The sequence below is a fragment of the Atractosteus spatula genome, chromosome 8, assembly GCF_055471065.1.
Source record: "Atractosteus spatula isolate fAtrSpa1 chromosome 8, fAtrSpa1.hap1, whole genome shotgun sequence".
In the NCBI taxonomy this organism is placed as follows: domain Eukaryota; kingdom Metazoa; phylum Chordata; class Actinopteri; order Semionotiformes; family Lepisosteidae; genus Atractosteus; species Atractosteus spatula.
In genome coordinates, this window is record NC_142713.1 from 18,020,348 (window position 1) to 18,037,301 (window position 16,954).

At 38.5% G+C, this 16,954-nt stretch overlaps 1 protein-coding gene across 1 annotated transcript; it reads right to left on the minus strand.

The window, feature by feature from the left end:
- Positions 1-1,255: 1,255 nt before the first annotated feature.
- miox (myo-inositol oxygenase) lies at positions 1,256-8,040 on the minus strand. The gene is made up of 10 exons (XM_088923772.1): positions 7,970-8,040; positions 7,133-7,216; positions 6,881-6,961; positions 6,380-6,542; positions 5,908-5,975; positions 4,369-4,478; positions 3,982-4,049; positions 3,052-3,101; positions 2,723-2,835; positions 1,256-2,138 (listed from the first exon to the last, which is right to left on the minus strand). Exons 1-10 carry the CDS (start codon positions 7,985-7,987, stop codon positions 2,030-2,032), a joined length of 864 nt encoding a protein of 287 aa, XP_088779898.1. The 5' UTR covers positions 7,988-8,040; the 3' UTR covers positions 1,256-2,029.
- Between the last annotated feature and the right edge of the window lie 8,914 nt (positions 8,041-16,954).

Below are 16,954 nucleotides of genomic sequence, written 5' to 3' on the forward strand. Positions count from 1 at the left end.
AAGACTGCACTCCTTTGCCGTTCAGGGGTTGCTCAATGGATGCATCGTTTGGGGATAACTCACTGGAACTTCAAAAGAAGATCACTTTCTAAAAATCAACAGACCCTGCAAAACTGCCTTTAGAATATTCTGTGCTGTGATCAAGTCTTCTGTTACTTGGCCCCACAAAACCTGTGACCAATTAGGATTTTCTTCAGTGAATACTACAGCATCAGTCTCTGAATGCAAAAACGGTGAACACTCTCTGGATTATGTAAGATGAACAACTACTATGATGAGCTCATAAACCCGTCTTGAATTTCTTAAAAATTAGAATAAAATCAAATGTTAGTCATTAGAAAATAAAATCACTTAGTGACATATAATTTTTTTGATCATAGATTTACACCTGATTCTCCAAAGGAATGACTGGACATGAATGGTAATGAAGTATTTCCTTATGTGGTGCAAATAAAAACATGTTAAAGCACAAAGTGAACACATGCAGTTTACAGCTAATTTTCAGAAACCTTCAACAGCTGACACAGTTTGCTTTCATATCCCCAGTTACAACATCATAATCTGAGAATTATTTTAGTACACTGAAACTAATCAAAGCATTCCTTTGTGACACAATGTGTCAAGAGTGATTAATGTGCTAACTTTATTGTCTAATTGAAAAGAACCACATTAAATCATTTCTGGTTTCTACAATTAAGGCACGGGGCTGTTTCCTTCTCTGAAAATCCAAAGAGATGTGCTCCACTTCTGATAAGGTAGGCATGAATATTGTATGTTTTACACCTTATTAGAGTTTAGATATTTAAATTTTATTAATTTAATCCAAATATTGGATGTTTTGTTAGGATTATTTTGTTGGAATATATCATAATACTGTTTAAGGAGGATTTATAGCTGTTTTTAGGGGTTTAGGACATCAACCCAGCACCTCTTAATATTTGTCATCATAAGCTGCTATTTGTATGATATGTACAGTATGTGATTGTAAAAAGAGAAGGTTTTTGTGAGCATTACCAAACATATGACATAATATATATATATTTGACATAATATGATAAATTCCTTTTCGCTTTACCTTAGCAAGAGGTCATTCTGTTGTCCCATAAGCAAATGTTTTTTTTTCTTTGCTGATAAAACTTTGTGAGTAGACATAATACCAAGATTTGGTATTTAACAGTCATCCAGCTTTTTGGTTTGTTTATAAACAAGTTATTTGCGTAAAGGATATACGAATGAACAAAACAAAATATCGTCTGCAGTGTTTCCTTATACTTTATTCAGCTTTTACAAGAATGGAAGAACAGTATTAACCATAGACAACATGATTCATAGTTACAATTAAGATATTCCCCAAGAGGCATGTGTCTTCACTAATGAAGTAGTGAATGTACTGTACTTATTGAAAATACCTAGTGATATGATCTTTAGAGTTATGTATTACATACAGTATATTTGGTTTGTGGTGTGATGTTATTTGTTTTATGGTATAACTTTATTGACATAGAAGTTTCCGAACCCCTGAGTCTAAATGGCCAAGCCTTGCAAATTTAGGCTTTAACTGAATTACAATGGCTGTCTCTTGAAGGTAGGGGCCTTCTGTGCAAGATGTCTAAAGCAACAGTTTCCAATTTGAAGGACTATATTTTAAAACTTTAATGCATTTACTCTTTTTATCCACACTCCTCCAGTCCTTACAATCCCCAAAGCATCAGTCTTACTAAGCCAATGTTCTTGGGTATACTATATATGATCTAAATGGAGCAACCTGTAGGGTTTTGGTAGTGTTCATGTAGGCCTATGCAGATGTTTCTGACTCACTGTTAACGAGCAGGACTCTAGTGTTGCCACTATGACAAGAAGTCCATTTAAATCTCCATTTAAATAAAACTGAGGAATCCCATCATAATTCACTCACATTGTACCATTCACATTTCACCTTTTACAAAGGTCAAAGTCTTTTTCATACAAACATTACATGTGACATCTTATTTGAACACTCCATTCCCATTGTAGGACCTCAGGCATCCTTTCACCAGGACAACATCCCTGGACAGTACTTGTCAATCAGAGACTGATAATATGGCTTAAGGTTCTTGACATCAGGAAGATCTGTACTCTTAGTGTAGAGGTCAAATTTGCTGAAAAAATAACATGAGAACTTAGTTAAGGATCATGTACTTCATAGTGCTGTAGAATAATCTCACTTCCAAGATGTAAATGTAAAAAAATACTTTTTTCTACATTTTTACATTCTGGACTGAATTTAATGTCATCAATATATACCTGGCTAAATGAAAGAACGGGGTTTTCTGTCCCTTTACCAAGCAGTTATTTTCCTACTTATTTACCGTTTAAAATATCTACAAAATGTGATGTCCTGTGGTTGTGATGACCTCAAAGGTCTACAGTCTAAAGACTTATTTTGATGTGACTCCAGTGCCTCAGATGTTTATTTCTCCAGACCTCTGTTTTTACTGTATAGCAAGAGTAATGAAAAATATACTTTCAGATAAGACTCTTCTTCCAACTTAATAAGCGTTGAGCAGGAAATGTTTACAGGCCTGTTACAGGCTTTGTTGTGTCTGAATACATTTTTTTGCTGTTTGTAAGAACATTAAGGCCTGATCTCCTATTCCTGATCTCATGCAACAAACCCTGTGTTCTTTAGTGAATTGCCATATTCAGCAGATAGAGCTCACCATGTTGTACACATTATACATACTTGAATTCCTTCACCCAGGGCAGCATTTTCAGATCCTTTTCATTGCAGAGGTGCCTGTAGTCTCCGTGAGTGTGCCAGGGGTAGAATGAATGAAATCGAATCATATATAGACCCTATAAGGAAAGAGGAAAAAATTCTGTCCTAAGGCATTTGTTAATTGTTTGATTTGTTAATTAAAAATATGCTGTTATAATGTTAATTATTAAACTGTAGTTACACTTTAGCTTCTTTACAATAAAAAGAAGGTGACCAACATAACCAGGACTAGAGACACCTGGACTAAAATCACTTTCCCAGGAACAACAAAACGGATGTTTTTGCTGACATACCTCCTCTGGAATTGGGCATTTGTTGAATTTCATCACTCTGTATAAATACTCTGAAAGAAGAAAGAAAGTTATTTCTTAAGCTGTTTTTGTAGGATAGTGCTAGGAAGTGCTAACTGGCAACCCACTGAAGCTCAGCGGGTGTGAGCCTGGTCAGTACCTGGATGGGAGACCTCCTGAGAACAACCAAGGTTGCTGCTGGAAGAGGTGTTAGTGGGGCCAGCAGGGATGCTCAACCTGCGGTCTATGTGGGTACTAATGCCCCAATGTAGTGACAGGGACACTATACTGTAAAAAAGTTTTCATCATTCAGATGAGACATAAAGCTGAGGTCCTGATTTTATGTGGTCATTAAACATTTCAGGGAGTTTCTCGAAAAGATTAAGGGTATAATCCTGGTGTCCTGGCCAAATTTCCCCCTGGGCTTTGCCAGTCATGGCCTCTTAATAATGCCCATCTTTAAATTAGCTTGATTACTATTTTCTCCTCCTCACTGATAGCTGGTGTGTGGTGACTGTACTTGTGCACTTTGGCTGCTATTGCATCCTCCAGATGGGTGATACACATTGGTGGAGGTGAGGAGGAGAAGAGTCCCCATTACCTGTAAAGCACTTTAAGTGGAGTTTCCAGAAAAGTGCTATATGAGTGTAACGATATTGTTATTATATTAATAACACCATTCCTTTACGTTATTTTGTACTTTGTGCAATTCTCAATTCACTTGAAATTATTTTTAGGAGGTATTTCATGCTTAGAATATTTAATAACAAAATATTATACTGAAGCACTTAATTCTCTAACATACAGTTTAGATTACTTAGACCAAGCTGAGGAATTGCGATTCTAATTCTAATAAAATAGATGTCTTTATTGTATTACTAATATAAATAGTAAGAATAGATAAATGAAAGAAAATAGAACATAATGACTCACCATCATGACCCCATGACATATATACATTGTCCAGCCCACAGTTTGGTTTGTATATCCCATATTCGGTACTAGGATGAACAATTGTTAAAAAAAAGTTATTTTTTTATTTAATCAATTTATATTTCAATTGTCCTATCTCCCAGGTTAGTCCATCAGTAAAATCTTAAAGAGCTTTATCTTAAGTTTTGAATGTGTTATTTTTTTACACAATTACTATTGTAAATGGAGTTTATAATGAAAGTTCTGGAGAGATGACAACAACCAAGTTCTATCATCTTTGTATTGATGCCACAGAATTTTTTGTGTTCTGCCGTTTCTAAATTTGAGGTAAAGAATATTAGCCCTGTGTCTTCATTGTGTTCAATAAAGCAGAAAACATTACTGTACTTGTAGGCTGGGTTTTTGTCATCAGGATTGTCCCCGAAAGTGCTGTCTCTGAAAACAATGGAGTTCTGGAATTTGCAGCCCACTGGAAATGTGTCACCAACTACTGCCCACTGAAAAGGAAGTTTAAAAGTTTAAATTGGCTTACTGTTTTTTAAAGTAAATGGCAAAGATCTAATGTTGTACTGTACATCTTATAAGTGACAGTATGTATGTGTCCAAATCAATATTTTAACATATTAATTTTAACAAATATATTATTGTTTTAATTACAGTAAGTGTAAGTCTACATATTATGTTATTTAACAGTTTGGTAGGGGGTTTCTTCATCTTCATTTTCCCCCTTCTCTCTTCTCACACTCCCCCATGTTTATCTCTCCATTTCTGGTTGAGTGTCCAACACATTATACTTACAGCCTCAGGCTATCTTTGTTGTTTCATTTCTCTACTCCTCCCAAACCTTCATTTTCTCTGTTTCAGTATCTGTTGCAGTGAATCCCCCACTCACTGATGCCAATTTACCCCCAAGGCTGTAAACATACAGCATTAGTCTGCTATTGGTCTGGGCCTCCTCATTTACAGTTCTTCCCATCCCTGGTGCCAACTCCCTGGTTGTAACCCAGGCTGCTATGGTGATGGTTTCCCTCCACACCCCTCTTGTTTGGTGTCCAGTTGGTGTGGTGTTGACCCTCAACTCTCTCTTCTCCTTCCCAAGCTTAAAACTATTATGGTTTCTTCTTTACTTCTTTTGGAGGCTCCACTCCACTTTGGCTGGATCCATCCTCATCCATTCAGTTCTTGCAAACTTCAGCAAGTAATAACTCCTTGCAGATTCCTATCCTGCTTCCACATCAGCACAGCTGACATCAGACTACTCTTCCAGGTTGCCACAATGCTTCTGCTGCCCAACAAAGAGTTCCAGTGTTCGGTGGCTGCACTGCCATCTGTTTGCTGACTTGAGTTCCATGCCCTGCATTAGACATGCTCATCATCACTTACTGTATCTGTGTTTTGGGAGTTATGAGGGTGCTGCTCTTCAAATAGCACGATCATTCCCTCAGCTAGGTGAGTTGAAGACAAAATATTAAGTACACTAGCCCTTTACATTCTTTGGCTCATTTTGTCATTATTAGAATTTGAAATGGTTTTATTTAACAGATGTTCATGAAAAAGTCAAATTCTAATTTCATACTGCGTCTCTCCTATGTGTTAATATTTGCTGGCTGCCTCAACTACGTTTGCAAATTTTCTAGCACACCTCCTCCACGCCAGCTGCAGCTTGCAGCTACCTTCCTGGTTCATTCCTCATACGATAATGCTGTAATTCCCACAGCCAATGAATTAAGTATGCTATCATACTCCTTGGCTCCTTTCATCATTATTAGAATCTGAATGAACTGCAGAACCAGTTGTAAAGGGCTTCAGCAGCGGGTTTTAAATGGCAATCTGAAGAAAGAGCCATGTATAAAAACAAAACTGATGAAGGTGCTGAAAGCTGAAAGATTGCATTTTGGATGAACTTTGCACTCCAGCTTCACTCACCTGTGGCTGACCCCAGAGAGCCATGATCTTCCCAATGTCATGAATGAGACCCACCAGCTGGAACCAATCTATTAACAGTAAAATACTAAACATCAGAAGTGTTAAAAGGAATTCCTGCAGATTAAAATGTTGCTGTATTAAGTATCCAAATTATTTACTGATAAGTGATCAAAACTAAGTTTTCCCACTTGTCTACTTATGCATTAGGTATATATTTAACATCCTGAATATGCTAAATATCTAGAATGATTTTTAAACATACTGGATTTCCAATTCTGCAATTACTTAATCATAATTTCCTTTAATGTTTCTCTATCTGGCATGTGTCATGCAAAGATTAGAGGTATTTCTTTTTGAAAACACTTATGATGGACTGTACACATTTCTAATAAGAATAAGAATTATTAAGCCAACATTCTTCCAGTTGCAAGCTTGGAGTATATGAATCCAGTGTGAACACTGAAGGAATGACCTTTGTCTGGGTGTTCTTTCCGAATCCCCTCTGCTGTCTGGTAAGCATGGAAAGAGTTTGGAAAGTCGACATCAGGATCAGACTGATCCACCAGCTGGTCCAAAGCATCCAGACTTTCCATGACTGTCATCTTTGTGTGATTGAAGCCAAACCACTCCACATGCTAGAAGAAGAATGGAACCTCTGAGTGTTTTTCCCCTGTTCAACAAACTAGGGCATCTAGTATCCATAGCTCTTTTTAAAACCTTAACTTATCATCACACTTAGAGGTTAGCCACATCTTGTTCAAATCAGTTTTAGTGTTTCCACAAGGTTATGGTAGCAGTAGCACATGTTCTGAGGTCTAACACATCGGTCCATTGTGTTTCGCATTGTGAAAAAAAGTATTGCTGCAAAGAATATTCACCATATTTCTGAAAAAGGTGCACTATCAGTCTCTCTTCAAGTAGAAGCTTACAAATTGGAGACATAACAGTAAGTGCTTTCCTTTGTATGACTTACCTTTTGTTTCACAAATTGAAGTGACTGATTGGTGTGCATCAGCTTGTAGGTGTTATAGACCCGCTGAACAAGGTCCCCACTCTGCAGTACCAAGACAGATGCATTGTTTAAACAACATAATCTATATGACATTTAAGATTAATGATGCATTCTGCATTGAGTGTCGAATTCCTTAATGGGAAAGACCACTTATCTAACCAATTGCTAAGAGCAACACTTTACTTTAAAGCAGAAATACTGTATAAAAAGTACCTCAAAATTCCTGAAGCCAACATTTTCTTCCTCATCCTTCTTCTGTGCCTGTTCTGGGCGGTATAACTCTGAGGGATCAGGTCCCTGTTACAATAAAAATTAAAGTTCTGCTACAGTACAGTAGCTACAGTATTCATAGTACAGAGTGTATGCAGGTTTTTAAACATTCTGATTAACATGACAAAACATAATTGTGGAGTTCAATCTAATTCCCATAAAATAAAGGTTAACAAAAATAATAATACATGGTCAAAAACAAACAAATAACTATTTTTCTGTACATTTACTTGCAGCATAAAAACTTAACATGCAAAGATGTTCATGTAAAACAGTTGCTCTCAGTGATCATGTTATATTTTTGACATTAAGCCTTGAAAACGACATTACTTTCTCTTAGTGTAATAATTATTTTATATATATATATTTGTTTATTGGTTTTCTGACTGGCTTCTGTATTTAATGAAAATTTAAGATTATAAATCATGTATTGCAAAAACAGGCAGTATCAGTTAACTCTATTTCCGCATTTAGTGCAATAAACTAATATTTTAATCACAGTCTACTTTACAGGTTCAGTAGTTGTGCATCATATTTAAGTGATCAGACAGATTCAGTAAAGTAAGGATGCGGCATTTGAATATTATCTACGTGGGTGTTTCTGCATGATACTAAGTGACCGTTTTCATCTCCTTTAAAAAGACAGCTCTTAATCCTTTTAACAAGCAGAAATGAAAAAAAAACAAAAGGAAAAAGGTCACATATTCCACCTTCTTATTCATATCCCTTAGTCATATCCCTTAGTCTTGTCTTTGACTACAATAAAAAAGAGGTTCTTACGATATTGAGGACTCTCATTGTATTGCAGTCTCTTCCAAACCGTAGTCTTCCAAGCTGACAGTAATAATGGAGCAGCTCTACACAAGGCTATATAATTGACACATTTAAAGGGTAATCCATCAGGGGCAGGTTTCACCTATTGCAGAGAAAGTGTAGTAATATTTTAACTTGCTTCTGTTAGATAACTAGGGCTGCTCTCACCGATTTGTCAGGGGTCGCTTGGTGGGACTCCAACAAAACTGCTTAGCACTTTTTTTACCTTTGGTAAAATAATAATTCTTTAACTAGCTTCAGAAATCCTACCTCAGTAGGTCCACTATGACTCAGGATTTTATTTTCCAAGTGGACAACAGTGAAAAGCTTAAAGTTCCTATGTTTTTTCCATCATCAGTAATTTTGACAACGGAAGTTTATCCAGCATTTATTTTGTTTTTCCAATCCTTAAAGCCTCACCATTGTCCCCCTATGACTTTCTTGTAGTCATTTTATTAAAACTCTTGTTTAATCAGTAATTTCATTGAAATAGAAAGTTTTTTTTTCCAAGAAATACTTGAACAAACCTAACGAGCAGCATAAAATGTGAATGCAGTTCCCTGACAGAGTCCGCAGTAACATTAAGTAGCAGTAACTGTACAGATGCCAACATACTATAGCAACAAACATTTTGCCAGTCCAAATATAAAAAATCAATCTTGAAAATCAAACGAACCTTTACATTTCAAAATCTTTCAACAATGCTTCAGAACTAAATCTGGAGATTATTTTGTGATCTTTTGGCTCCATTTTCTCCATCAGCTTTGCCCTTTCTATTTAATTAAATTATGACAGATTTGAGTAAAGTCTTTTCTTGCCTCAGTGCTATGATGTTTACATGACAAGCAGAAGAAATAAATATTATTAAATATTGTGTATAAATATGACATTGTATCGTGTATAACAAATATTATAGTGGGCATTCACCCAAGACTGTACATTTAGTGCACAGAGACTCCAGGGACTGGACGACCAAGACGCACGAGTAATTTATAGAGATAAAGGCTCTGTCTCTTATGAAAGGAATTTTAGCTTCCGGTTCCTTTAGAAGGCACTCTTCATGCCATCTTTTGCTATTCAAGAAAGTCTAGAAAAAGATGGTGCCCATGCACAGGTTCTTTGTTGGAGTAGGAGTCGGTGACTTTTGACACTGTGCATTTTCATCCAGGTACTTGTTTGTGCTATTAGTTTTTTATTCTCTAATTCCCTACAGTATGTGTCTAGAGCTAAGGGAGTCTTCAGCCTTATTTTGCTTAACATCCCCATTCCCACTGAAACTATTCGTTTCATCTTAGTTTTACAGTTTTTGCATCCCTGCAAGTCTCTCTTCTTTGTCCATACAAAGAAGTCAAACAGTAATTAAATAAAAGTAGCAAAAGAAAAAGAAATCAGTTTTCTGGTGCCTACACCCATCAAGGGAATACCCTTTGTGGGGTATTTTACTCCATGAAACATATTTTGGGGAAACTGGGTATTTAATGGCAGGACATTGAGATTTGGAAAACACATTGGAAACCGCAAAATTAAAGCTGGCGGTATGAATACTCTAGTTGAAAATGGGAGCATCATAATAAAAGAGAATGAGTGGCTGAGTATGTCACTGAACAGCAAGTCTAACAATTTGATGTTTATGAGGACTAATATTTCTTGTCTGTAGAATGCATATTAGCTTTTCTACATAGCTGTATTTCACAACATAGCCCCCTTTTGGTATTCTAATATTATTACAGTACAAAAGTTAATGATCATCATGCTGATTTGAAAAATTTCAGATTGGTACAGTACTCCTCGTTTCAAGTCTCCTAAATGGGGAAAAAGAATTAAGCCCATCTTACCTGGACACAAAACAGGCTATTTTGTGACGCAACATTCTTAAACTATTAGCAGATTTGAGTTTGATTATTTTTCAAGTAACCTTCTATTTCTTTAAGCTGATTCAGATTCATTTTTAGGGTCTTTTGTTGTGACCTGGGCTTGGATGATCCACATTTTAGCCCATTCAGTGGAGACACAGCCTCCACTGTGGCCCACTGATGTAGCCCTAATTGTGGGTTGTTGAAATATTGTGATTGCTTGTTTTGTCAGATGTTTTGCAGGGGGGATTCCACTCCTGGAAGGGACCATTGCGGGCCAGTGTTGTTAGGCTGGGAACATGGCTCTTGTAGCCACATGTTTTGAAAGCTAATTCCATGCACTTGTTGACTAAAACGATGCATCATTAACAGAACAGGCCTAAGGTGACATCAACATCCTAGTGTTAGTGTTGGCTTCTACAGCATGCCTTGGCGGCTTGTTCCAGGCCCTCAGAAGTGAACTGCTTTTCTAAACGTCTGCACTAGCCTCTACTTTGTTGTCATTTATTGTGTTGTTTGTACAGTATTACGTCCTATGATGTCTTGATGTCTCTTTACTTCTAATGGTTTTCTGGTTGTTTGCCATGACAACAGAACTATTGCAAATAAATTGTGGAAAGACATGCCTGTGTGTCACGCCCCACACTCTCCCTCGCAAACGACGTTACATTCCCGGAACCTCTGCTTCCCAATCTCATCCCTGATTGAACCCAGCACATTCTCACATGCATCAGATTCCTCAAATTCTCACTCCCTAACCAATCATCCAATCACACCCCTTTCCTTTAGTATTTAAACCCCCTTCGCACACCTTCCCACGCTAACTATTGAGAAGCCTTTCTTAGTATTCTCCAGTGCGCGTTTCCAAACCTTTTGACTGATCTCCCGTTATGAATCTTCTGCTTCTGCCTCTTGACCTCGCCTTCTGGATTTTGCCTTTGTATTGTTTTGAATATCTCTCGTTACCGAACTCTCTGCCTCCCTTATCGACCCAGCCTTTGGATTTTGTCTTTTGGATTGTCCCTTTGCTACTCTGTGCCCCGTGGGATTCCGGTCACGCATAAGGATCCTCCTATTCCACGTATAGGTTCCGTGACACTGTGATCATGAACTTTGCAAACAATTGCCACACAAAACTGCAGCAAAATTAAAATAGCTTCAAAACGTGAAAAAAAAACAAACAAGATAATGAGTCATTGTATTGTTAGATTTTTTTTCCTTAAATCCAGTTTTGAGCTTCCTGGTAAAAAGTTTTCTAGAAATGTTCTCAAAAGACAGCTTTGTATCACAGTAAACAGTGTTTTAATCAGTACTTTTGCAGGACACAACAAGTAAACATTCCAAAGTTACATAATGTTCGTTCAGCTTTGCCCTTTTAAACATTCCTGCTTTCACATTACCTTTTAAAAGCCTCGATTGACTGATCCGAAGCCAGCACTTGGCATGGGGCACTATTGGTGCCACTTCTCCTGTCAAAGCCAAACAATAGGTAGACTCTGGGGAGGAGGAAGGAAATTAAATGCACAATAAGAGTATATTATTTTCCTTGCTCCTGTTTAGTACTTGTGAAATGGATTAGTAGCTACTGTACCAAATGTTCTAAGATCTGTATCTAGTTTTGAAAAAAAAAATTAAAATCCATTGAATTGTGCTTTTCATGTCATGTACTCATCTAATGTCATGTGCATCTCTCTTAATGTTACAAAGGATGCAGCCTGAATTATTAGCATTATAAAACCAAAAATGAAGAATGTTTGAACCAAATCTGAATGACGTGCTGTTTTGAAATGGTCTTGTTTTTCAAGATAAAAAACAAATATTAGACTTCAGACCTTTGACTCTGCGATTAAGTTATATGAAAAGCTTTCTTCATGTTTTACCATGTCATGGCATATTTAAAGGTCATGAAAACAGAAATCAGCTGTGCTCAAAGTAAATCAAAGGTTTTGCGTTGGTTTTTATAGGGGAATTAGTTATACAATTTTTGCAGATAAAGGCAATATTTTTCTACTTTCTAGACTTTTGAGGTCAAGGACATGTTATCTGTGTTGATAACTAGGTAAACTAGGGAATAATGTTCTATTTGTTTTGACTGCCTACTCCCCTGCCAGCTATTGTGTTTAGGATCAAGTCTCTGAATTTTTAATGCTTTTTGTCTTTTTTACACTTTTGTTCCCTTTCCATCATGTAATCTCTTGAGAGATTCTCAATAGGAAAAGACAGCAAACAAAGATCATTATAGTTAGTCCCTTTCAGGTTTTAAATTGGTATTTATATTGGAATTTATCTTTATATTTCTATATACATAGGAGAATATATATTGTATATGCATACAGTGCCTCTTCATATTTTAGGCAACATACTGTATGATGACGTGCTTGATTTCTTTATTTTCTGTGGACAGCAACTAGACAACCTTCAGCTCTCATTTATTGTATACTTGCTTTACTTACTTTACCCACAAGGTGCCATGGGGAGAAACAGCTGTCTGTTGGCTGCCAGCCTGTAGGCCCTGTGAGTGGGAATGTCATGTGTTCTCAGTATCTTTTATATATCTTTGGTGTCCTCAATCCAGGTTTTTCTTGGTCGACCTCTCGCCTTGTACCCTGACATCTGCTCTGTACTCCTGTTTTTTGGTGGCCATGCGAGCAAGAGGACTAAACCACCTGATCTGCTATTTTTGTATATAGTGGTGGACTGGTGTAGCTCCGAGCTGTCACGGTAGCCGGGTCAGACGCCCGTGAACTGCATTGTTAAAGGCCCTATGCGTGACAGTATAATCCGGAAGTGTTTGGAGAAGGACATCAGGGAAGACCCAGCAGGACCAGGTTGGGTAGACAGACAGGGGGTGATGACTGCAGTGATCCGGTGCTCGGGGGGCATGGCATAGGCAAACGAGTCCAAGGAAGTCAGTAGGGGTAATCAGGGTGCTGTCCAAAGTCCAAAAAGCCGGGAGGTCCATCCATGACGGATACAGTTAAAAGCAGGGAACGGGGAAGTGGAACCAGGAACACGGAAGATTAAAAGCATAATGGAACAAGGCGCTCCGAGCCCCAGACTCAGAGGTCAGGACGTCTGGTGAAAAGGCCTATGCCCTCTGGCTACTCCTGAGCCTGGTGGTAGGCGGGCCTTCAGATGTCCGTATTCCAAAGCTGAGCCCAGAACTGCGGAGACGCTGGGCTTAAATTACAAAAAGGCGGTCAAGACACAGGTGAAGGTACTTAAACTAAACATAATACAAAAGGGTAGGAGCACCCTCTAGAGGAGGGATGACGACCGTGACACCAACACTTCTCTAATTCTACCTCCCAGAGACCAGCCCCAACGTCCTGGGAAGTGGAAACGGATTGCTGGGGGATTGCTGGGACTGGAAGATGTACTGTATGGTGTGGTTTTTTTACCCACATGACTGTTATGGTAGCCATGACGACCAACCCGGGTCAACCCAAAACATCCTTGTAACAGGGCACTGGTGAAGCTTCGACAGGCCTAGCAAGCCGGGAGCAGGTTATCTATTGCTCGAGTAAATAAAAAGAAAAATAAACAGACGGTTAACAGAAAATGGACTGGACAAGCACAACGATAGCGATCCTGGGACAGACTATATGAGGACTTAAAGATAAAGATCCTAAAATCATTGTATAGTAGTGGAACATTTATAAGGGCACCTCAAGATTGGCCATTTGATGAACTTTACTAAAGAAATTAATTATTCATTTTTGTAAACTCAACTTACATAACACTAATTTACAACTAAAGCATGGTTCTACAGAAATGTCTTAGATTGTCTTTTCAGAATGTGACATTTTGCCCAATCAGGCCTTGCCGGATGGAATAGTGTTATAATGGCTAAAGCACTATAGCAGCTATGCTGATCTTTTCTGTTTTGAGATGATGAAAGAGGCCTGCATTCATAAACAGCCAGCTACAAGGGCTTGTTAAAGAACTTTATTTTATTATTTTGCACAACGCAGGTTTGTTTTGGTTTCCGTCTTTGTTCGTGTAGTGGCAACATCATGGGACTCAGTCATCCTTTTAGATGGTTGCTGTTAATTATTCTTTTGTTTTTTTTTGCATTATTCAGTACTTTTTGACTTGTGTTTATTGAGCTGCTTTTGTGCGTATGTGTACTACCCAGCTTGTGTGTGTCCAGGGTTCCTCCCCTCTGTGTGCATGTGGCACACCCAGAGCTGGGGTGCCAAAATGGGATCTTTATATAGGCAGGTCTCAGGAATACAAACACAGCCATAAATGTAGATGTAGGGCCCTTTTATTTTAAAGTGCTGAAAAGCACAAAACGAAAACCACAAAAACAAAACCTAAATTCCCTTTGAGCTACTAGCTAGATTTCTTCTTAAAGAGCTAAAGTCCCTCTCTAATAACAGCCAGGCAGCTAAGCAGCTTACCGGGTCCAAACAAGTTGCTCTATGAGACTCTTAAAAACTCTTTCCCAACAAAAGCTCTCTCCATGACTCTTCCAAAACTCACATGTCCATGAAATCCACCCTTCAGTCCTTCTCTCTGCTCCTTTTCCCACTACTGCCCTGCACTGTAACCGATCTGTCACCAGCTGACAGATGTTGAATCTCAGAAGCCAATTCCTGGTTTTTAAATCATCAGCTGAACAATTGTTTTCTTCCATTTGATCAGGTGACTCAGCTGTTTGCCCAGCTTTCTAATGTCTAGGTTCCAGCTCAGACAAGAACTGCCATTTCAGTAGTAGCAGGTGGGGAACTAGATGATCTTTGTCACCCTTCACAAAGGACACCGTGATATTGTAATGTGCACAGCCAAAGGCCAGGGCTGTCTCTGCCCAGTGCTGGTTATCTCAACAGCCTACCAAAACCACAGGAAAATTCCTAAGGAGCTCTTAAGGATAATGTCTATTCACAAATCTTGTCTTTTGCATGATCACACCTTCCTTCCTGTAGTCGACCACTTGTCCAGGTACATTGAAGTGGCAAGATTATAACTAATTTCTGCTTAAGTATATAACTGCAAGCCATGGAGGTCCATAATTTGTCATTTCTCACAACAGACAACAGCTTGCAGCTGCTGTCTTTCCAGTCTTTGCCAACAAATTAAGCTTCACCCACATTGTGGGTGGTGAAAGACATCTGCAAACTAAAGACAAGATATAATGTGTTGAAGCTGCAGTGTAGGCTTTGTGTAATTAATTTTTTCCTGTCGTTACTGGCATATTGTGCATCCAAAGACACTGCATGGGTTGCAATGGAGAAAATCTAGAGACCTGACATTCGCTGACTAAGACCAGGCTCATATCTTATTCAAAACGTATAGTGTTGCAACAAAATCTCTTATTTCTCCATGCAGAGATGCAACCTCTAAGTGAAAGAGAGAAGAGAGAGCACCGCAGTGTTTTTAAGTGAATTAAAATGGAATAAGATAAATATGGAATCAGAAGAGACTGGATCAGAAGAATCTGCTCAGAAAAAATGTATCCCTAGAGTAAGTACTGTACATCAAAAGCTAGAAAGCAAATACCCAAATGAACAAGTAATAGGTTTATTCCATGCTGAAAAAAAGAAGAAAGAGAACACAACGTTTCGGCCGTGGAGCCTTCTTCAGGTGTGAGAGAGACAGGGCAGTAGGCAAAGGTAAAGTAGCAGGAGAACAAAGGTTGGGAGGGAGGAGGAGTGAGAGGCGGGAGCAGGGGACAGAAAGAGAGGCCAATCAAGAGGTGTGAAGTCAGAATGGGTGCAGAGAGGTGTGAAATGAAACTTCCAATGAATGGAGAAAATTTAAAAGAACAGTAGTCTGTCGTTAAGGGAAGGGAGAAGGTGTGATCCTAGCTGCAGAATAATTTTAGTTTCGGTGGTCTTTCTGATGTATGAGTTTGGAAAACCGTCTTTGAGAACACAGACGGAGAGATTAGAGTGGTCGTGGCCATCAGAGGTGAAATGAGAAACAATGGGCTTGGAGAGATCTTTAATCTTTACAGCCCTGACGTGTTCTCTGAAACGGTCTCCGAGTCTCCTTCCTGTTTCTCCAATGTAGATGGCTGGGCATTTACTGCAAGAGATACAGTAAATAAGGTTGCTGGAGGTACAAGATGCTGTCTGGGTGATCCGGAATTGTCCTGAGGGGCCTTGAATGAGTGTGGTGGTGGCTGTGTATTTGCAGGTGATACAGCGAGCTCTGTTGCAAGGGAAAGTGCCTGGTGTGGATGGTTGTTGAGGGCGGTCAAGGGAGCTGTGAACAAGGAGGTTACGCAGATTAGGTGGTCGGCGATATGAGATGATAGGGCGATCAGAAAAGAGGGCCCCAATGGAGGGATCATCCTGTAGGATGGAAAAGTTGTGGTTAATGGTCCTGGGGATAGGAAGTGTGTTAGGGTGGTAAGGAAGCACCAGAGGAATGCGGTTGTTACGGCGGGAGTTCCTGATCGGGTTGATGGTCCCGATGGTCAGGTGTTCCTTTGCAGCCTACGCATGCTGACGCAGCTACCCACCTGAACTACTACCGTAATAAATGCAAGCAGAGTAAATAATAGAGTATATGGTATAGTTACACCATAGATTTGTGGAAGTGTTATATTAAAGGTCATTATCAAAGATTAATTCTTAATTTGCAGGTACAAAGCATTTAATGTTATGCCAGTCTGGATCAAGAACTGGTTGATTGGATAGTAAACGCATAAAGCATTGTATAATTTAGGGTTATACAATTAGTTGTATAGGGACTTGTATTAGGACCAATGCTCTGTTTAATTTATATCCATGATTTAGATTCTTCTATCATTAGTAAACTACAGTCGTCATATTCATAGATGATGCCAAAGCAGAATAATCAGCAGACTTTTTAGAAGCTCCAAAGGAAATCCATAAGGACAAAATTCAAGACTTGACAAACACCTTACAGATAATATTTACTGTAGACCACTGCAGAGTATTACACGCAGGTAGAACATGATACAAAATTAAACTATAAATAAAACTGTAAAAGAATTGGGTGTCTAATGATGTTCACTTTGTCTTTTACACAATGTGGGAAAGTGATGAATGAATACAGTACAGGTATGTGTGAATATATAGTTAAAAGTAGGGTTTGAGTCAAATACTATTAAGGTGAATTTTTT